Below are 22,621 nucleotides of genomic sequence, written 5' to 3' on the forward strand. Positions count from 1 at the left end.
ATAATGCAGTGTGAACTGCATCATTTTGATGCCTTGTATGAATTTGTGATGTCCATTAAGTGCTCCTGGCAACTGCCATACGTAGTTCCCTGGAATTTGAGGCCACCCATAGCAGTGTGTGCAACAGCACATTGCCTTCTAGTATGAACAAAAACTGCTCTGGGTTCTTGTTTTTGCAATAATGTACCTGTGTGCTGAGACTTCCAACAAGGGTGCCAATTTTAGCCACTTGTGAAAATTGATTTGATGTCTAGTAGCCATCTGCAATTTACTAATAGAGACCACCAGCCAATTTAGCATAAGCTACCAAATTACTACCAGCCATGGTCATGTCGATATAATATTGTAATTCTTTTTAAGCCTGTTCCCAAGTGACTGGGATAAGAGGTTATGGTGTAGTTGTTTGGGCCTCCATTCAATTTGTTTTATTTAACCATTATTTTATTTTTGGTTTCAGAATTTGCCGAAAGGACTGCCCAAAGCCTCTTACGGAAGTCTGTACGGTGACAAAGAAGCTCCCCCCCAGCATCAAGAGGGCAACCAGTTCTTAGAAGGTCACAACGACTACGTCTTCAGCCATCTCCCTCTGCACTCCCAGCTTCAGGTTCGAGCGCCCCTCCCCATGATCCCGGTTGGTGGAATCCAAATGGTTCACTCGGGGCATGAAACACTCTCTGGTTTACATCCACCTCCCACCAAGTCCCTGCCGATGAAGTGCTGTGAAGAGAAGAGGAGCGCAATTCCCCACACCTGTACTAAAGAGCAGCATGCCGTTTCTAAGCACCACGAAAAGCATGCCTTGCCCCACAGCTTATCCCATGACATTTCGTTAGGCTCATCGCCCTCCCTTCTGCCCTCACTCAGGCATACCGTCTCCGAAGACTCTTTGAAGCCTGTGGTGAGGGAGCAAGAAGAACACATCCATACATGTACAAAAGCCATTGCCTCTCTAAGAATTGCGCCTGAGGAAGCTGGTCTGCTTGGAGCAAACCTGTTGGCGAGGGCTCATGAGCCACACCCAAAAACTTTGGAAAGTGCACTGCTTGACATTCGGCACCTTAGCGGATCTGAGCCCGGCCAGCCACCAGCCAATGCTCTGGCCATCCACCCTGACTCAAACAGCACTAGGGAAGGTTTTGGTACGACACGGACGTTAATAGCGCCATCCTCATTTCACAGTAAAAGTCCGGACGTGAAACAATTGGGCTTTCATGGGAAAAAAGACACAAGGACAGGCACACATGAAGGAGAAGAGGCTCTAGTGGAAAGAGGCAAACCTCATTGATTTGGAGCGGCATGTGGTTTCACCGCCATTTTACTCTTTTCTGTCCTAGCCATGGAAGAGATTAAGGTTCATAGCATGCCTGATCTAAGTTACACTAGTTTGCTAGTGGTCCGGGGCCCCGCTTGGGGGCGGAGTCCACTTTTAAACATTTTAATACCACAAGAATATATATCAATATGTATACTTTTGTCATATCAAAAGAAATACATGCAAGTCATCATGAGCCTGACCAAAATGACATTTCAGATGAACTTCATGGGTCTGGTACTTTGAAACTGTACAAATGTTTGTGCCTACTTCTTTCCTTTGCTTATATTCTGATAAGCATTTTTAGCAGTAACGTGTACTGTACATATTTTAGAATTTGTGTATCTGCTTTGTAATGTAATTTCTTTTCCTTTTTTTGGACACTTTGGGTCTAAATGATGTAAAGCGAAATAGCATCAAATATATGTGAGGTTGCACTAAAAAAAACATATTTTTATATGATTAAAACTGAACAGCTTTTATGTACAGCTACGATTCTGTAATACTAATATTTATTTACTTCGTTTCATAAAATGTACATTTATTTTCCTCATTGTTGTGGATGACTTTTTCTATGTGGCGCATGGGGTTTACTGTTGCGTAATTAGAAGAACAATTGTATAGTGTATACAAGATATTTAAACCAGAGTATCTCATCTTATTCTGACCTTATGCATTAGGAAAAAAAAAATAACAGATTCGGGGCGCATCCGTCCGTTCTTAAATCTTGTAATTTCTTTGTCTCTTGTTTGCTGGATTGGCTATAATTTAAAGTGCTGATTGTCGTTTTAAACTGATAGTACCGTAAAGCATTACAAGTAAACACGATGTGTTAATGTGAGTTTTCCCCCCTTCCTCAGACATATATAAAGAAAGAATGAAGTATTTGGTCTTATATGTGAACATGTTGATCTATATGCTCAAATGCAAATATGGGAAAACATTCCACCCCGCCGCCCCCCTCGAGCCCGCCCTATGTAAACACGTACAAGTGCATCACGTGTACACCTTAATGTCATGCTCAGTGACCGCCATTACTGGATTGTCTTCTAAGGAACCGGGTGACAGAGAGCACAGCTGACTGCATAGGCCTGGGTTATCTTCGTGCTATTTAGTGGATTATAATTCTGTGAAAACAAGTTTGTATATTGAATTACAATACATTAAAGGAGTGTTCTTAAAACAGAAATAAACATCCAGTTATGTGCACGGAGGCCTACAGTGTTTTTATGCTTTTCGGTAAAACGAGGGTTTTTTTCTCTGGAAATGCACCATGCCGCCTTTCGTTGTGTCTCTGCTGTTTAAAAATAAACAATGTTTACTTTCATTAATTTCACACAGTGATAAATGATACAGACACTAAAGGCATCATGATTAAACCAACCCAACAGCGCATTACAATTGTAATTGTTTCTTTTTATTCTGACGCCACAGTTTTGGTCAGAAAAATATCGTCTGCCCCGGAGTTGGCACCAGGGAGTGGCGCCAAATACCTACCCTCTGCCACCTGAGTATCACGTGTCCTCCAGTGGGTCGCAAGCGAGGCCTCGCTCTTCGTCGCCGTGCATGACTGTGCAGCAGGATGTTGCTGAGCCCTGGGCCGCGAGATGATTCACCTCCGCCTTTAGTGGGATGACGCCGAGCCAAGGCCAGTGCGCAGCGCATGGCGGATCACGCCCACGTGCGCGCGCGTGTGCATGCGTACGAGTGGACGACTAAGCCAGAAAACGTTCAAAACAACATTCTGGCAAATGAAGATTATTAAACGGAAGTGATTTTTTTCCCCAAATTGCAATGAGAGAAACTAGAAGTCCGAGCTGTTCTGGTTTTAATTGATTCCACTCTTACAAATCAGTGGCAGATTGGACCGAAAAACAGCCTTCAAAACAGAAAATGCGCTTCATTTGCATTGCTGCATTTTGGCTCACTTTGACCTCTTTGGGTTGTTACGTTTTGTTTGCTTTGCGTCTGACGTCTGTATTTCGGGAAAACGTGGGTGACTGTTTTAAAATGTTTTCCGTGAATGCAACATTGACTTTTGCTTTTGTCCCTGGCACAGCTAATGCTCCTTGCACTTAATTACTCGGAGCTCTACTCTTCTGTGTCACTGTACTGACTATAGGAAGGCCATCCGCCTTCCTGCAGGACCCATTTCCCTATTTTATCTTTTTATAAACGCCTCCCTCTCTCAACCATGGTATATGACTCTTACCTTACCCAGAATCCCCTTGTGACATCCAATACTGCAGGACGATCAGCTCAAAAGGTCAGGAGAGCGGATGGGTCACAAGTACTATGAGTATGGCTAGGAGTAATGAAGATTACTGTAAATCACCACTGTGTTGCCTTCATGTCCCTCTTCCTCTTCCCAGTACTTACTGTTTGAAGCATACCAAACAAATCAAATGCCCATATATCAGATATCAATCAACCACCCAACCGGGTCCATGAAAAGAAAATGGCATCACCCATATATGAAAGTTTTGCTAGTAAGGAATAGAAACAATGCTACAGTCAGGACAGCTAGATGACACATGAGCTGGAAAGGGATGTAATCAACCACAACAAGAGCAGATATCTCAATCAGTCCATGCTAACAATACTGACTCAACATGGAAGCAAGGAGAATCAATACCTCGGAGCTCCACAGAAATGCCTGCCTGCCGTGGAACTACTCATCAATCATGATGTCTGATGAATGGGCACAATCTGAAAGGATGACAATATCCCCAGTCAAATGGAAGTAAGAGGGTTGCATCCTGAGTTTCTCCCTAAATCATGTCAACGCTTTTCCCCCACTCTGAGAGGGGAAAGATGTATCGCCAGCCTGGTGTGTGCCATGGAGTGTGTCTTCTCAGCCACCAGAATAACCCTGCGTGATATTTTTTGCTGTTGGACTAAAATAACTGAAGCACCTATGGGAGTGATTAAATTGGGACCATTCGAGTTCAGACAGGTGGTAAACCAGTGCCCCACAAACTCAACCCTTAGCAGGGAGCGTCAGCTGCCACCAGTAGCATGGTGTAAGGAGCATATTGGAATTCTGCAAGCTCATCTGTCAAAAGCCCCTGAACCAAGTGTCCTCCACATAGCAACAGCAAATCCTGAAACCAGAACAGTGCCGCTTCAGGTGCAGTCCCGTTTTCAAATAAGTTTAGATACATTTGGTGTGCAAAACCCCAAGTAGCAAAACTGCATCTACAGCAAATGTGCCCCTACAGCTAAACATCTGGAGACACATGTCTGAATGTTCACTGGTCTAATCCTTTGTGCCAAGCAACTAGTCCATGGCCTCATAAAGAGGGAACAAAGATGGAACCGACCTGGAAACAATAACAGGGGAAACCAACTATGCATGATCACAACCATTGAGAGAACTGTGAAGTACTGCACAATAGAGCACGCCTCATCAGGCTGTTGCAACAGCTGCAAAGTAGATGTAATGTGAACCCATGCACTAATGGTAAATAAAGTGGGAGAAATGAGAGATATGGCGCAATCTCCAGAGAGCCAAAGTATCCAACAGTCATAGCTGAAAGTCCCAGAGCGGGCCAAGCGGATCAACTCTGGTATCCAAGTGCTCAGAGATATCCACCTGTCCTTCTGTTGAGCAGTTCTGAGAAAGCACCACCCAATTCACAGATCTGAGCATATCCGATTGTGCTCTAAATAACGATTCTCTCATGTTAAAGTCTGTGGCCCACAGGCAGGAACACAGTCTTGAAGGAGGGCATTCAGGAAACATCTCAAAACAGGGCTCTTCTACTAAAGCAAACCAGATACATCACCCTGAACTCGGACTAACCCAATGGTAATGGTTCCATGTAATAATGTCCCCGGAAGAATGTCCCCTGACAAATAAGTCCCAGTTTTTTGCGGAGACATTATTAAATTGAACATGCGGGGGAGCAAGGGACATCCCCGAAAACCCGTCCCCATACATAATGTCACCATATATAATGTCGCCAATGGCTTTTCCAGGAGACATGTATGGGGACATTATTACCTGATACCATGAGAATCACTGGCTGGTGGATCTCAACTCATACGTCTTTTTATAATACTGTTATGCAGTCCTCTAAAAACCGCTCAATGATGTATGCTTGCGCTGTACCACCAAATACTAGGGTGTCCAGCACAGAGTGGTGTGACCCACTCGTGGTCATGTGTAGTTAGTCAACCTGCCACACAAGAAGGAAACTAGGTTAATGTCACACTGCTCCCAAACTACAAAAAACAGAATGCTTTGCGGGTTGATCCCATTGCTATATATGGGGTTCATTGCACAATTGCCAAGGATGCTACCCTCGCCAGCCAAAACGGAAAAGAAGGGCAGCCAATCAAGTGCGCACACCACACGAGGTAGGCACTCGTTGCAAAAGCATCTAAAAATATGCAGGAATTCATCTTTGGAGGGTCCTTAAGGTTGGGTCCCATTGCCGTTTCGACACATTTTTCTAACAGCCTAAATAAGTTAATATTGTTACAGGACGAAAAGAAGGGGTGAGCCTTCCGGGAACACAAGTTCAGCAAACAGCTCATCCAAGAACTGCCCGCCCCTCCTGTTCAACCATGCTTGTGGTGGAGGCCTTGTGGAGCATGAACCCTGCATTTCTTCGTGATTTCTCCAACATAGGCATGGTAGTCGCAGGAGCAGGCACCCTTGTCTTGGGACTGCAGCGTAGACCCTAAGGGCCTGATTCACAGAGCGTTTTCCTATGGGATTGCACCATTATAAAACACTTCTGTGAAGCATGCCCTAAGTCTGGAGTGGGGAAGAGTCCTGGGAAGCATAGAAGAGTGCAACCTACTTCACAACTGCGCAACCTACATCGTCGTGCCTAGCTCACAACATAACCATACATGTAATAACATAAAATAAAAAAGGCAAAGGACATCTCGCCTCGTTCCACAACTTGCAAGACTAGGCATCCTGCACAAAAACATGTTCTGCTCTACCCGTGCTTCCCGCCGGAAATGCAGTGTTTTCTCCACCATCCCTTCTGTCCTCACCTCAGGAACGCGGGCCCGCACCCTGGAAAACACTCTATATCACCAAAGAAGGTCACTGCACAGCAGTCACACCGACACTCAGCGATACTTTCCACAAAGGTACCAGCAGGGATTATACTTCAGGGAAGGAAGGAAACAGCCAGGAGGGTTCCCCCTGGGTCCACCATGCGGATAGAGAGAAAGAAAAAATAAGAGCATTCTGGGTAAGATAAGTGTTTATATACAGAGGTCAAGTTCCCAAAAAGAAAATTGGGGTGCTCATTAACATGCGCAATTAGGTGTGACGTCACCAGAAATTAGCAAATTAAGGTGACATATGCACATTTCATTAAATTGGCTTTGAATAACCATACAAATTGCACAGGACGAATGACATTTGCCTTTCATAAAATCATCACACACAAAAAACCGAGAGGATATTTTCTTCTAATAGTGTTTTGAAAACGTTTATAGGTGTGCATGTTTTAAATTTCAAGAATCAATGCCAATGTTTTCCCTGGAACACGCAGTCCTGAAATGTGGCATTTCGGCTCTAGTTGTTTGCTGATATCCTCAGTTTATTTGATGTAGTGTTTAAGTGCCCGGAGTGTCGAGGGGGGCGTGAATTCACAAGTTTAAAAAAGAAAGAACATTTCTGCTCATTTTACAAACAGCCTCTAAACTACCCAGGGGGATGGTGTCCACCCTCTGAAAAAAGTGGGGGGACTCTGTCCACCCACGTGTACCCTCGACTTGAACCCTGGTTAAATACCCCAGATGAGAGGGGGAGAAGTTAACAAAAAAGAGGATTTTTTGGAAAGGGTTCTCTCAGAAGCAGATGGGCTCTATAGAATAAGTACTGAGATGATGAACTTGGGCATGGCGGGTGTGTGTGTGTGTGTGCGTGCGCTATTTGTAGTCCCAACCAGTAGATATGGTTGAGGCTACGCCTTAAGTAAGTGTATCCTAAGCTTACTTTTGTAAACAAAGCTAAGACTCACAATGGCAGCAGCTTTTGGGTAGAAGTGATTCCTCACCCTGACACTATTCATTGCGACGGAAACTGTTCAACACTACTAATGATGCAGCAGAATGGGTATTGTCCAATTTGACCTAATGCCAAGTTGACCTACTCCCATTTGACTGCATCTTTTTGACTTAATTTGGTAAGTCAAATGGTGCACTTTAATTGAAAAATAGTTGTGGGCTGGGGTAAGGGAATAGGTTGAGGTGGGGGAAAGTCAGAGCAGGGGAGGAACCACAGAGGGTCTCCCCCACATTAGGGTGGTTGTGGGGGTCTCCCTCTGTAGTAGGTCAAAATAAATTAGGTCCAAAAAATTAGGTCAAATGAGCAGTAGGTCAAGCTTTTTAGGCCAAACAACCCATATCTGTAGGATGCAAGCATGTAAAATGTGTGGTTGTTTTATACCATTACTTCTAATGTTTCTTTCCCAAATGGGTAAGGCATGGATATTCCACAGAGATGCAACAGAAACCATCAAGAAGTGTTTTAGCATCAATCCTATGCATTCTCTCCGGATTTAATTTCTCACTCCTGAGGCAGCCGATCGGAAGCCAGCAGCATGAAACACATCACCCTGCAGCAGAAGATCACAGAGTCACTAACTACAGTGGCAGCATTCAGGGAGCAACTTGAAGCACCATGGACACAGTCTATAGAGTTTGCCAAACTTTCCTTTCAAATCTTTACACCTTCTTTGGTGCAGGACGAGCGTTGCAAAGTCTGATTCATTTTTTTCCCCGAGACCTCATGAGGTGAGGTTGTTGCCCTGAAGAAGATAGCACTGATGACTACCCTGGCACCGGCATCCCCCCCTCCCCAGAATCCCTAAAGAGTGTCAGGTGGCTGCAATCCAGGCTAGCCTAACTGCAATTCTTTGTGCCCTGGAATTGGTGCTGCTGGCCACATGGTGCACCCATCCACTTTATTAATCAACACACCCAGGCATTCTGTGCACCAGGTGCCGTCAGATAAAGGCGTAAAGGACAAGGGCTTCCTGTGTATGGCCCAGTTCGGACTTGCTAGGGCTTTAGGCCAAAATCCTTGCTCCTATTTGCAAATCTCCCATACCCTTTTGCACCCTCAGGTTCCTTTCCCCAACCCTAAACTGCTTCCATGGTCACCCCTACTCAACTGTCTGAATTCCATGTTTCCAGTCCTCATTCTACAGCTTCTGGCTATTTTTATCTCTTTGGGCCTCCGTTTGCCATACAATCAGTCCTGGTGATGCTTCTCTATCCACTACCTCTCTTCCCATCTACTTCCTACTTACACCTCCAAAACAGCACCTCAAGCACTCCTCACCTTATCGACACTGAACACTTCTACCCCACTAATTTCCTTCAAGAGACCTCCCTGAACTCTCTCTTTGTATCTGGAATGCTGAACCCCTCTGTAATAAAGCCTTCTTCCTCACAATCACTTTGACATTAACACCCCAAACTCCACTTGGCCACCCTGTGACTTGCTACTTCCACGCACTCCTCCAACTAACAAAAGAAGTGATGATACTGGCCTGGTGGTCAGTTAGGATTCTCAGCAGTCTACTCTGACTTCTCTCCAACACATTTGAGCACATCTCTGTCCAACTTCATCCTCCTACCTCTCTCATCACCCTGCTCATCTAACGCCCACCTTTTTTTTAACTGATGTTGACTTACTAGTCGATACTCTAAAAGGCGATATTCCTTATATCATTATCGGTGATATCAACTTGACCAAAGCTCATTAACTAAGCCTGGACTTCAACCTCTCCTATCACTCTCTGGCCATCCTAAATAGCTGGCCTACCCACAACCACAGCAATTTGTTTGATCTCATCATCCTGTCTTCCTCAATTGTCCCCTCTGTTGTCTCTATGGAGTCTTCACCCTCTGATCACGCACACATCCATTTCACATCTCTATTCTCTCCACTCTCAATCCCTCCTTCCTCATCTGTCAACAAAAGAAAATATAAGCCTGACTCCATGATTGCATGTTTTGACCGAGTCAAGTCCTGCTGCCCAGCTCTCTCTCCTGCCCTTGTTCATTCTATTAAACCCTCCTTTCTTGAGATCAATACTTTCTTGACTAATTCCTTTGACTATTGCTATCAGCCCACCCCCTGACCCCTTTCCTAAACCATGGGCCTCTGCAGCCATGCAAACGATCAGTACTACAATGTGTCACCACTTGGGGAAAGGTTGCCCCCTATTCCCTTCACTTATTATAGGGGCTTTCTCATTGCTCTCTTTGCTGCTCTCGACTGCCAAGTCCTCCTACTACATTGATCTCATATCCTCTTTCTGCTCATACCCTCTCAAGCTGCCCATGACCCTCCAGTCCATGCTTGCCCACGCTAAGCTTGGCTCCATTCCCTCCTCTGGCTTCGATAATGGCTTTTCCTCGTACTTCACTAAAATCACCAACATATGGGACACTCTGTGCCCCTTTTTGATCCTTCCCCTGCTACTCTCAACCATTCTCCACTCCCGTCCTTTCCTCCCAAGGATATGTCCTGGGCCCACTCCGCTTCGCTCTATACAACCCCTCCCTGTGTACACTCATCTCAAACTTTGAATTCTCATGTGACCTCTTTGCTGATGACACCCAGATTTGCTTCTCATGCCTTTCTTTCACCTTTATCATCTCTGGTTTCATCACCAGCTTTCTGCACCATTGAACACTGGGTGGCACTACACTTCCTGATGTTAAGCTCCTCTAAGACAGAAGTTAACTTTCCCCCAACCTCCAATGCCCATGCCACTCTCCTGCCCACTATAGATTTTCATCCTTACCTCCTCACTCCATCACCCAAGGCTCACAACCTTGGGGTACTGTTTGTCAGTGAATTTAAGATAATTAATGTCATCAGTCCTGCAGCCACTGTGGCTATGAACAAACTTGTAAGTGTCAAGATGATCCTCTGACACCTCAGACCCCACCCTCGCAAAATTCTTAACTCCACCCTGTTCCTCAGCAAACTTGACTCTTGCTTTGGCTTGCTTCTACTTCTTCTACGTCTCACCCTCTTCTCTTTCACTCCCAACAACAAAGTACTCAAAATTGGCCCATGCACCCTCTTCAAGCTATCTAGATCTTTACCTACCTTGATGCACCGCCACCACATTTTGTGACCCACAATGTAAAATCCCCACCCTTCAAATTTGTACCGCTTGCCTTCAGATCCATCCATGACTTAGAACCCCACTACCTAGCTGGCTGCCTCTCCTTTTACTCTTTGACTTGGGCTCTTCACGCTCTACCCCTGCCCTCACTGCAACATCAGCGACTTGCACGCCCTTCTACTTGCTCATCATCACTGAAATGCTCTACTTAATTAGTGGACGTCTCTAAGACCAGGTTCAAGCTTCACCTGCTAGCCAGGGAAAATGGCATCCTCCACCCACCCCATGTACGCCCTACCCCATGATCACCCTTCTCAGCCTACACCGATGCTAAACAACTGCATTTGCATGCATAGGTATTCTTGCCATAAAATGTACACTATAGTTATGCATGTATTCCTGTCAACAAATTTCCCCGGTTTATGCTAAATCGCTTTTACAGTCTCCTACTCGGCTCACCTACACCATCATAATTGTAACTGTCTAAAGCAGAGGTCTGCAACCTACAGCTCTTAACATGTTTTGGACTTTGACTCCCACTATCCCTCACTGTTGACGCTTGATTAAACGCCTATATGTAACAGTATGCTTTTGCTATCTGTATCACCTCAACTGTATCTTTAGCTCACATTGTATACTATGCCTATGTCTGTATGCTGACTTGATATGTAACACACGTCAACTGCCATTTGTTTCGCTTCTGTAACCACTGCTTCCTTTTCAAGTATAAGCGCCCAGATACCCCAGGGTTAGGTGTGCTCTATAAATAAATAAACTAAACTAAACTATGCTGGCTGGGGTGAAGGGAGTTGGAGTCAACAACATCTGGAGAGAAAAAGGTCGCTGGCCCCTGATCTAAGACAAGAATGGACTCCCTTCTCTGTTTTCAGTTCTGTGTCTGTTTGTTCTGCTATAACTGTCTGATCAGTCAACCAAAGTAATACAAATACAAAATGTTCAACCTCTGCTTGTGTCTTGAGAAGGGATCACTGGCATTGGCTGGCCCTAAACAGCCAGAAGATAAGGGAGGAGCTTCTCTCTGTAACTTGCACTGGGGCCTCAAAGACTTGCATTCATTTTATTCAATATAATTTCCAAAACAATAAAAATACCCATTCATAAGGGTCAAATGGTGCATGAATAATAGTATAGCAAATGATATTAGTCAGTAAATTGATAATTGATGTATGAAAAGAAAAGGGAAGTCACCTTCACAACATGACATGCAAGATAAGCCTACTTTGGGAGCAACTCTTTGGGTAGATTGCATTTAGGTCGCAACAGATGCAAGGGTGCCCAACAGTCATGCAGATCTTCATAGTCGGCCACTCCAATCAAGTTAAATGAAAAGTTATTGCTTGCCATGCCTGCTCCCTTGCCCATGCTAGGTCTCTTCAAGGAACCTGGCATCAGGATAGTGTAGTCATGTGCCCCCCATTTCATGAGTTCTATGTAGGTGAGGTATGTAGATGAGGTTGGCCACAATTAGGCCGAACTGCTTCCTGTTCTTGAGTGCTCATTTCGTGAAGATGTCTTATTTGGGGATGAAATAGGGTTCCATACTGCAATCAGCATTCATCAAAAGTACCTCCATTAAACTGCATAGTAGAAAGTAGATTTGATAGATAATCCAAATGTTATCCTCTCTTAGAAGAGATAGATATCTTATTCCTCCGGCATACCAGCTCTGCCAAATATGGCATCCCATTCATCTTGGTGCCCAAGTTCAACCAAACACAAGCTTTTGAGATCAAGCAAGGGCATGCTCCTTATTTGTGAAAATCAAAACTTCCTCTTTCCTAGATCTAGCGTTGGAAGTGATCAGGGCATGGAGTCCATGAATGGTTCTGCCTTAGCTGAGTCTTCAGTCTGAGGAATGATCCTTTGGGAGAATAGCATGCTTGAAAGTTTGGGGGGGGGCTTATAGCCCCTATTTTCAGTTGTCATTTGCAGCCTCTATTATGCCAGTCTCAGGCTTCAAAGTGTAGTTGATTCTAAACAAATCTTGAATCTCTCTCCAATTTTGTCAACTCTATGTATGTAAAGTGTGAACCAATGTATCTTGCCTTTATGGACTTGTACACAGCCTTTGGCAGGGTGAATAGTAATACACTTTGGGATGTGCTCAGGTCCCAGGGCTGTCTGTTAGACATTGTTAACCTGTTGGCCATCTTACACGAGAATACCCAAGCCTGTGTTCGAAGCAGGACCAATGGGTATTGCACAACCTATTTTCAAGTAAATGTTGGAGTACGCAAGGGATGTGTAATTGCCCCTTTATTGTTTTCATTATATATCAATGGGCTGGGTATCAACACCCTTTTGGAGGTTCCATCCAACATTCCGAAAATCTGAGGAAGATCATTCTCGGTTCTAGCATACACCGATGATATGGTCCTGATCGTTCGTACCCCACGAGCCCTTCAGGCACTTATTAAGGCATGCACAGATTTTATGTCATCGCTAGATCTAAAGGTTAACACCTCCAAATCGGTGGTCATGGCCTGACATACCTATAATAAAAGCCCTGAAATGGTAGCAATGTTAAGCGATAATGCATTCATTTTGAGGCTCTATGTATTCATCTACCTGGGGACACGCATCACCCCAAACATGAAACCTGTGACACACATAACTAAACAAGCTACCAGGTTCAAACAAACTAAGGTGGAGTTCGGAGATTCATGGCCATGTCAAACGCAATAGCAAAGCAGGGGCAGGGGCCAAACAGGGCGATGCAATATGGAACTATGGTAATCTTAATGAAATCCAAGTATCTGAGAATATTTTTTTTAAACAATCCTGCAGCTCCCAAATACCTGAATTACGGTGTTTTCATTCGGAATTAGGCATGCCGTATTTGGAGGATGAAATGGCAGGCAAACCAGCCTTGCATTGCTGTAGGCTGTCGGCCAATCCCAAAGCCTCATTGACCCATTTCCCTTGGCTATCCTATATTGGGAAGCTGTTACAAAAAAAATTGAATGTGGTACATTATCTGACCGACCCTACCCTGATTAGTCATGCAGCAGCAACCCACTTAAAATACAGATGCTGTTGAATCTCAAGGAGAACCGAGAGTCGCGCAAAATCCAGAAGGGTACACACAGAGGCTTGGCCATTATCTCGTCTGATTCAATCCAAAACTACCTGCTGTGGGCAAATATGATTTTTTTTACCTCATGCAAGATTCAATTGGCTGCCACTAAGAACAACACTGTCTTGCTCATCAAATGGCAGGGAAGAGAAGGGGCTGCCCCTTCTGCCGAGAGGCAGAGGAGGAACGTTTGCACTTTGCGCTGTTTTGCCCAGTTTATTGAGACATTCAAGCAAAGACACTGGTACCCATATTGAGCGATAGACAGTTTACACAATGACACCCGGCCCTGCTATATCTACTGTGGGCAGAGACTCTGGTATCGAGTTAGTCTCTCTTACAGTTCTTAAAATGATTCCTACCTAGAAGAGCATTTGTCCTGTCCCGATAAATCATGCTAGGTCCTGGTATCAAGTCACATATTTGTTACCAAACAGTTCATAGGGTGCGGTGTGCTAGAGATAATGTGCTGACTTCCGTGTTTGATTGTATATCATGCTTTTTTAATGTTTTAACAGAATGTTCTTATTATTTACATGTATCTATGTGGTACCTATTACTGTTTAACCCACATTCCAATTTTAATAGATTGTTTTAATCATGAGAATGGTTAGATTTGGCATACGAATAGTGTCCTATATGTAAGCAAAGGTCTTAGTGGTCATCATTGCTCATTTGAATTTTCTGGAACATTCTTACATTGTGAATTATTTATTTATTGTGGTATGTAATGTGGTTGCGTGGAAATTGTGATAATGTTTTTGTTTCTTAATGTATTTTGGTGACGTTTATGGAATCAAGTTTCCGAAAAAAACATATTGATTGATTGATTCTTGGGCCAATGTTAATGTTCATGGGGTCGGCTGCACCCCATAATGAACAATTAGGGAGACATCATCGGTCAACATCAATTTGCATCTGAGTCAGCATGTGGTGAGAATTGATTTGCATTGTTTATGAGATGTCAGAGGTTAACCAGACATCCAGATATTTAATGTTGCATTGGAAGCACTCACATTTCCAAACATCTGACTTGTTTTTGTGATAGCAAGATTAGACAGGCAGCAATCCTGTCAAACTACAGTTGGGATTGTTTCCTGAAATGTAGGAGAAGGGTCCCATTATTTTAAACAGCAAATCCACCAATGTTTGTAGACCCTTCAGAATTAGGAGATCATCGTCCAGCTAGAAAAAGCTTTATTAATTCCACATTTGAATTACGTTATTTTATTTTGCGTAGAACACAAGGTTCGCCCAGAACAGGTTTATTAACGCTGGGAAGGGATAAAAGACGATGCGCTGATATTAAGAGGGCAGATAGAATTACAACAATAGAAAGCTAGGAAACAATACAGTACACACCAGCGGAACCAAAGAAAGTCCAGGCCAAACAGAAGAGTAAAGTTCCAAATGGATCCTTCCGCAAAGACCTCTCCAAAAAACCGGTGGATCGAAAGAGACGAAATTGGCCTCAATGGTTTTCCTTGCCAATATACATTTTCCCTAACGCTCAGTAACAGGGAACTAGCAATGAGGGTTTTAAATGGGAGTTTTATAAGAAACAGTCAGGCAGGAACCTCACAGAGTCACCCATTGACAGAGGTGACCACGGTTATGGAGTAGAAACGCATGGGAAGACATAGCTCAGATGAAGCCAACGCTGCTCTCCTACCCACTCTACAGATGCTGATGGAAGCATTGAGCAGGCCAGGACGTCAAGGGAGTGAAAGACTTGCTCAGTGGCACCAGATCGCCAAGCCTGCTGCCTGCTGATGCGTTGGCCGATGGCACACACACGCCAGGGCAGGCTGCACTGTTGCGCTTGCCGCTTCCGCATGAAAGGTAATGGGTTAAATGCAGGTATCAAGCAACTCTTTGTATAATAAATTAATAAATGCATCTTAACGTGCCTTCAGCCACTAGATTTTTAAGCAACACATCATCCCAGCACAGAGCCTTCTATTGAGGTATGTTGCTTGTTCCCTTTTTCTATTTGCACAGAAAAGGTGAAGAGTAACATTTTATTATTGTTTTTTGTTTTAATGAAAAGATAAACATCAGTAGAAACATGTTGTTAATGGTACTGGGGTAATTTGTAAAAAGTTATATACAAGTGTTAATGATAAAAATATACAAATGGGGAACATATCTACTTAAAAATAGCCAAATATGTTGGCTTTGCCAATGCAGGTTAATACTTGGTGGCTAGAGCGTTTTAAACGGGACATACCGTTTTAACATAAACAAAATATGCTAACTGTTAATGTGCCATTTCCCGCCTATTTTCCAGTAGAAAAACATTCCTATTGTATTTTGGAAGATTCTGTAAGCATTTGTCTTGCTGTGTTGGTGGTTGTCCTCCATTTTTGGGAGCTGCTTTCGGTCTCTTTAACAGAAAATGACATCGGACGAGGAGAGAAAGTGCCACCTGCACACAGAATATACCTGCAAAGAGGCAAAAAAAGGTTTCATTTTTTTTTTTACTTTAGGGGCATCCAAACCTTTTTGTGCAGAGCCCCCACACGAGTAAAACTGTTGTAGCTGCCCCCGCCCCCTATTTTTCAATTAAAAGCAGTCACTATACTCCCTTTTTTTACAGAGCCTTACACACCCCTGGGTAACCTTTGAGCCCCGCCATGGGTGCCAAGCCCACAGTTTGAATGAAGACCACTACTTTACACCAAGTGTACTTACACACTAATCCTGCCCCCAATAGTAGCAGAACTATAACTAGCAGCACTGCTGTTAGTAGTAATAGTAGTACTACCAACAGCAATACTACTATTACCAGCAGTGGAAGTCACACTACTACCAGTAATATTGCTGTGCTGATAGCAGTATTTTTAGTAACAATAGCATGCCTACTACTATCAGTTAAACTGCGACGAGTAGTATTAGCGACAGGATCATTACTGACTACTACTGCAGTACTACTGTTACTACTTCTACTACCACTACTACTCTTACTAACACTGCTGACATTATTAGCAATGAAAAAATTGTCCATAGGGGCCCCTCTGCGAGAACGAACACAGAGTCTGCAGCAACACTTTAGCTCACTGTACCTTTCACAGAAGGGAAATATCCATTTGCATATCAGTCTTTGTCCCGCCCACATGGGCAGTACAGCATCGAAATGCTATGGAAATTCTCTTCTGAGCAAGAGTACCAACAGCAACCCCATACATGTGTTTCAGCCTTGTTGGGCCTCATCAGTGAGGTGGAGCTGTACCTGTCTGAGCACAATGAGCAAGGGGTCCTTGTCTGGTTGACCCTAGGAAACGTAGGGTGACTCTGCCAAATTCCCTTAAACAATCAAAAAATAGTCCATAGGCGCCCCACTGATGAGGCCCAACAAGGCTGAAACACTTGTATGGGGTTGCTGTTGGTACTCTTGTTTAGAAGGGAATTGCCATAGCATTTCGGTGCTGGACTGCCCATGTGGGCGGGACAAAGACTGATATGCAAATGGATATTTCCCATCTGTGAAAGGTACAGTGAGCTAAAGTGTGGCTGCGGACTCTCGAGTGGGTACCTTCCCAAAGAACAGGCCAATGGGCAGTGTTAGTTCTCACAGAGGGGCACCTCTGAACTATTTCATGACATTATTAGCACTCCAATTATTAGTAGTAATATTGCCGGCAGTATTAGCAGCACACCTACCAGTAGCTGAAGTAGTACTAGTATCAGTATTACCACTACTACAGTAGTACTGTAAATAGTACTATCAATACTGCTTCACTATTACTACTGCGAGTAATAGTCATAATATCCAGTAGTAATAGATCTGGTAGTAGCAATTTTCTTTCTGATACTGTTACTGATACTTATATTGTGGATACTACTATTAGTGGTCATAGTAATAGGTAGTAGAAAGTTAGTGACCATTCTACTACTGCTACTATTATTACTAGTGGTACTACCAGTACCAGTGGTAGTAGTGCCATTTGTGACTACTTTTACTATATCTACATCTATTGGTGCTAGTAGTAGTGCTACCAATGCTGCTGATATTAATATTGCTACTGTTGCTATTACTTGCAACAATTCTACTAAGAAAACAGTTGCTGCAACCAGTAGTAGCAATTGCCGTTTTAGTACTAGTAATAGCACCAGGAGTAGCATCCCTACTATCATTAGCAGTACTTTGAGTACCAGTAAAGTTATTTTCTACAGTACTGTCAGTAGTACTAGTAGTGACAGTAATACAGGCTCTGGTAGTACTACTATTATCACCACTGATTGTAGTACTACGTACTACTACTGGCACAAGCAGTAATGTCACTGCCACTAATGGTAGTAATTCTGCTGCTTGTAATAGTTATAACACTGTTAATTATACAGTTGGTAGTAGTGCCTGTGACAGGATGCCATCTGATGAGAGTGGGAACACCTGAGTTTTGTTTATATTTTAGTAAAAACATGATGTGGGTAATTCTGTTTCAAAAGGGGATCAGATAATCAGACCCCCCTTTCATAGAGCTCCCTGCAAAAAGCCTAGTACAGCCATGTACCTTGATTTGACAGCATATTGTCATCTCCAGCGGTTGCCCTGCAGTGGTAACGGGGCAGGTTCAAAGGTCACATGAGCATACAATTTGGCCTTATTATGAGTTTGGGAGTAACTCAGCAGTATACCTGCTAAGCTACCACCAAAACTGTTGATCTTTATCGCCACTTGGTCCCATGGCATTACTAGAGCATTGCAAGTGGGAGTCCATAGGACCCCATAAGGATTTCTGGAGGATTTACTTTGAGCAGAAATACAGCACAGTAAATCCACTGATGTTAGGGGTAAAGTGGAGGATTCACCTGCAGCATTTTGCTCGGGGTGAATACTCACTCTTTAGCTTCAAATTTTGAATTTGGTGATGCAGTAAATGTGGTATCAATTCTGTTACTATCAAAAGAAGTGGCAGCAATGAAATGACCAACAATTTTTTACTGCACCCCCAAACTCACAATGAGGTCCGAAGTTCCAACAGGCAGATGTGGCTTTTTAAAGATCTGCACCTCTGGATTCAAAATATCATAGTTGTGTGCCAACAGGCAGCCTTGTGGTAGTTGAATAATATATAAGTGTAAGCTGTGTCAGTGTTTAAAATGGTGGCTACTGGAATCACACAATTGTACAGCCACAAGCAAATCATTTTAGTACCAGGTGACCCATTGACTGGTGTGTATTCAGTTTGTATGGACTGGATGCAACCACAAAATCCATGTCGGTTCCAACCCAGAAAGCCCTATTTTTGATCCGCCTGAGAAGGGCTGTCACCATCCGCCAGGGAATAGGAGTTCCCCTGAGATCTCCTGCTTAAAAGACAGGTCTGTCACTACAATGGCTACCTCACACCAAGGTGCTGATTACTGGACACCTTTTGATGTATACAGACAGAGTGTGGGGGTGGAGTTAGAGAAGCCCCGAGGAGAGTGTCAGTCCAAAGAGTAGTATCACCAACCTGCATTTTGTAATGGCTGCCAAACTTCCTGTTCCCCCATTTCCCTGTGACAAAGCACTCTTGGTAAAACATCAAACAGTAAAGGATGTTTGTTATAGTAGCCTTAATTGGATTGTTAGCAAAAGGCCTGCACTAAACCAAATAGTGTAGCGCTTTGCCTATATTAGGGGTGGGGGAACTCTCCCCTTAGTTGATTCATATTTGCACACTGCTTGAAGAAGGTTTCGCTGGAGCCTTATTGGGAATGAAGTCTTCTTAAATGACCTCTGCCAGAGAGGTGAAGTCCAGGAGCTCCATGGAAGAGGAATGCCCTTCTCTCTAACCGTCTAATTGGCCAATTTGGTGTGACCAGCTAGCTTTATAGGGTTGGGCTTTGCATGGGGGTTTGCACCAGTGGACGTTCAGGAGCAAGGGGGATGTGACTTGTTGACTCTCGAATTGCCTCACCCATGTGTATTCGTGGTCATTCAAGCTTCTGGATGGCGTGCCATTTTTGATTTTATTCTACTGTTCAGCACAGCCAAGGGGTCCTCGTGGCATCCATCTGGTGTTTCAGCTTAATGTAAGAACAAAAAAAGTACTTTTGAATTTGGAGTTGTTTTCCTGCTTGCATTTCTGATATTGGGAACCTAAGATGCATCAGGTTAATAGTGGACTTTCTGTGCAAGTTTAAGAGGGAAGGTCTTTATGTCTATGATGTTTTTTTAAATTTTATTGTTCATTTATAACATGCTTAATACCAGCGAGTGGTTTATAAGTGGTGGGATCGAGATTCGAACCTGTGTGTTTCCTTGCTTCCAAGACAAAGGTGTTGCCCCTGAGCTATCCTTCCTCCCTTCCTCACCAGACCTGCTGTTGGAGTGGTGTGAAAAGAATTTGGTGTGCCTCTAATATGCATGTTGCCTGGCAGGGCTTTAGGAAAAAGTGATGCGCCAATGGTGTGATACTGTGCGGTAATGCCTGCCTTCCAAGCTCCCTCATTGGTGAGAGGGGGTGAGTGGCGTCACCTCCCAGGTGCTAGTTTTAAATAGTTACATATGCAAATGTTATGCAGAGTGAAGACATTCATATGGGTTGGATTATCAGCTACCAGGCTCATCTCAATCCATTCTGGACTCAATCTGCAAATCAACAATGTGCCCTGTCATGCACTTTAATCCTGATCAATGATACAACCTTCCAGTGTGCCAACAATGTCTTCATTTCTGTTATTCTGAAGGTCAAAAGCAAGCACAATGATCATATTGCTGACAAGCACTAAATCATCGAAGATGACATGTGCAGACACTACTGTCATTTTTTATATAGAGCATCCCATCTCTCTCCAACTGTAAGTATGGCACGGTATCCAACTGCATTGATACCTGCATTTTGCACAGAGAGGATGGGAGGGCCATCACTCTGCTCGCTGAAGCTTTCTCTAGTCACACAGATGTCCATTGATATAGTTATGCCACGTTATCATTCAATTAAGCTATCAAGTCTCAACACCTCATCACTGATCAAAACAGTGACTCCATTCATGGTGCAATGTATGAAGAGCCTGGGGAGCCTGGGGATGAATGCTGCCTGCCCCATTAATTCACTTCAGCTATTTGAACAAAAAGTACCCAAAAAATGAATGCTGTTTTTTTTGTCCTTGCAAAAAAACAAATCCACGCATTTCTTGAAGCCTTAAAAGACTTCATCTAGTTCAAATGGAAAATATCACCCTTGGGTCTCTGATCCAAACAATCAGCCAAAAAAGCCCATTACAGCATTGTGAGCAGTCCACTGCTTGTTGTAATGGCTGTGCAGAATTTGACAAATGCGGGTCTCGAATCTTGTCTCCTTCGTTCTCAGGCTAAGGATGGTAGTTGCTGGAGGCACCTCATTGTGTTCTTTTGTAGAATTAGTATTCAGCGTGGGGGGGGAGATGTTTGGCAGCCTCTCAGCCAATGAGGAGGCTCAGAACGGGGGAATTATCAGTGGTAATCCCCCCGCTACGAGCCGCCTCATGGCTGGAGGCTGCCATCTTCCCCCACCGGGGAATGAGGTAAGTGTTAAACCAACCCACCCCCTCCACAGATTTCCCTTCCCTAATCCCCATTCCCTCCACCTACCTTTTTTTGCTCCTCTTTGGGAGCGGACACTCTGGAAACACTTCGGTCTCCACACGTCCGCTCCCGATCTGATACACGCTGCCATGGAAAGAAGAAGGACCCTTCTCCTTTGCATGGCAGGCATTATTTTTTTTGTTGCCATTTTTTCGCCTTTATTTGAATGGCCACGATGGAAAGGGAGAAGGGACTATTTGTAGTCCCTTCTCCCTTTCCATGGTGGCCATTTTCTTTGTTTAACTTTTTTTATTGTTTTCCATAGCTGACAGGGAAAGGGAAAACAGACTTCACACCAGAGCATTTCGGAACAGAATAAAAATGCTTGTAGTACACCAGTCTTACGGGGGCCTTCGATAAGGCCCTTGCTTCACTCAGGCCTGTAACTATGGGCCCCATCGAATTACCTGAAGTCGTAATGCCCCCCCTGCTCAGTACTTATTGCTTAATTAGCAATTGTTTAAGTCGGCATGTAGACCCTCTAGTAACCGTTGCCTCCTTGAGAAACAACACATCTTCAGCAATGCTCGGAAAACATTTGTGAGGTAACAGCTGCATAACGGAATACAGATGGTGTTCATTTAAACCTGGTCCAGACATGGCTGAGAGCAGTCAGTTCATCATGCACACTTGATCATCCACTTTTACATGAAACATCTCTCTTGGAAGTATTTGTGGATTCATTCTGTTGTCTAGACTAGAACATGTGCCCGCTGACCACGATCAAACGAAAATATTGTAGGGACGCGCAAGGCGTTTAATCATACCCCTGGATCCCTTTCAATTCCAAATGTAAAGACTGAGTTACAAGAAGTATGTATCTACCCTTCATTAGAATTAATGGGGAAATTCCACTTCAATATTTCATTTCTTTTTTGTTTATTTATTGGGTCCACAGAGAACCAGCACATGTTCTCTGCAAACCTTGTGTCAGGCCCTGAAGTTTCATAATACTAATGGGGATTTTATAACCCCACAAGCCTTTCTCATAATAATTATATCCATTTTTTACATAGTGCTTCATGTCCGATGCCTTTCACTGCCAAGAAGGTAACAATAGCCTGATTTAATGGTACTCATTTATCAACCTCAGATGCATAAATGGCTGAGTCTAACCTGCCAGGGTTTGAACTCGACTTGGCCCCAAGTAAGAGGACAGCACTTAACTATTTTCCTTGTGCCACTGCAGAGTGCCATGTAACAGAACATGTAATAAAACATTGCAGACTCAGTTTAGGGCCTGATTTACAGATTTTTGTGTGTGCTGAATAGTGACTTTGTGCACTAATCAGCACACAAAACTCCTTTCATCTATGTATGGGACCGACTTTGTGTGCCTTTCCGTGGCTTCGTGCGGGCTCATAACCTCTTTGCGTGAAGTCGAGTGCCATGCGTGAGACTCCATGCAAAGTGTGGGACGAACCTATGCAAGAAAATACATTGGGGGCAGAATATGCATATTCCCCATTCCCCACATAGCATAAGGAAGAACAAGGAATAACGTGGATGTGTTGAGGGGCGGGCCGTGCAAAGAA

General features: G+C 43.8%; 1 protein-coding gene across 4 annotated transcripts in view; it reads left to right on the top strand.

The window, feature by feature from the left end:
- Positions 1-2,521, top strand: part of HIVEP2 (HIVEP zinc finger 2) — a 532,634-nt gene extending 530,113 nt beyond the window's left edge. For all 4 annotated transcript variants that reach the window (XM_069606805.1, XM_069606804.1, XM_069606807.1 and 1 more), the window contains one exon: positions 458-2,521. In XM_069606805.1, coding sequence (XP_069462906.1) covers positions 458-1,285 — 828 coding nt within the window. In that variant the 3' untranslated portion in view covers positions 1,286-2,521. The remainder of the gene's footprint in view (positions 1-457) is intronic.
- Positions 2,522-22,621: the final 20,100 nt, after the last annotated feature.

The sequence above is a fragment of the Ambystoma mexicanum genome, chromosome 4p (genome assembly GCF_040938575.1).
Source record: "Ambystoma mexicanum isolate Mex_15411 chromosome 4p, UKY_AmexF1_1, whole genome shotgun sequence".
Taxonomy (NCBI): Eukaryota; Metazoa; Chordata; class Amphibia; order Caudata; family Ambystomatidae; genus Ambystoma; species Ambystoma mexicanum.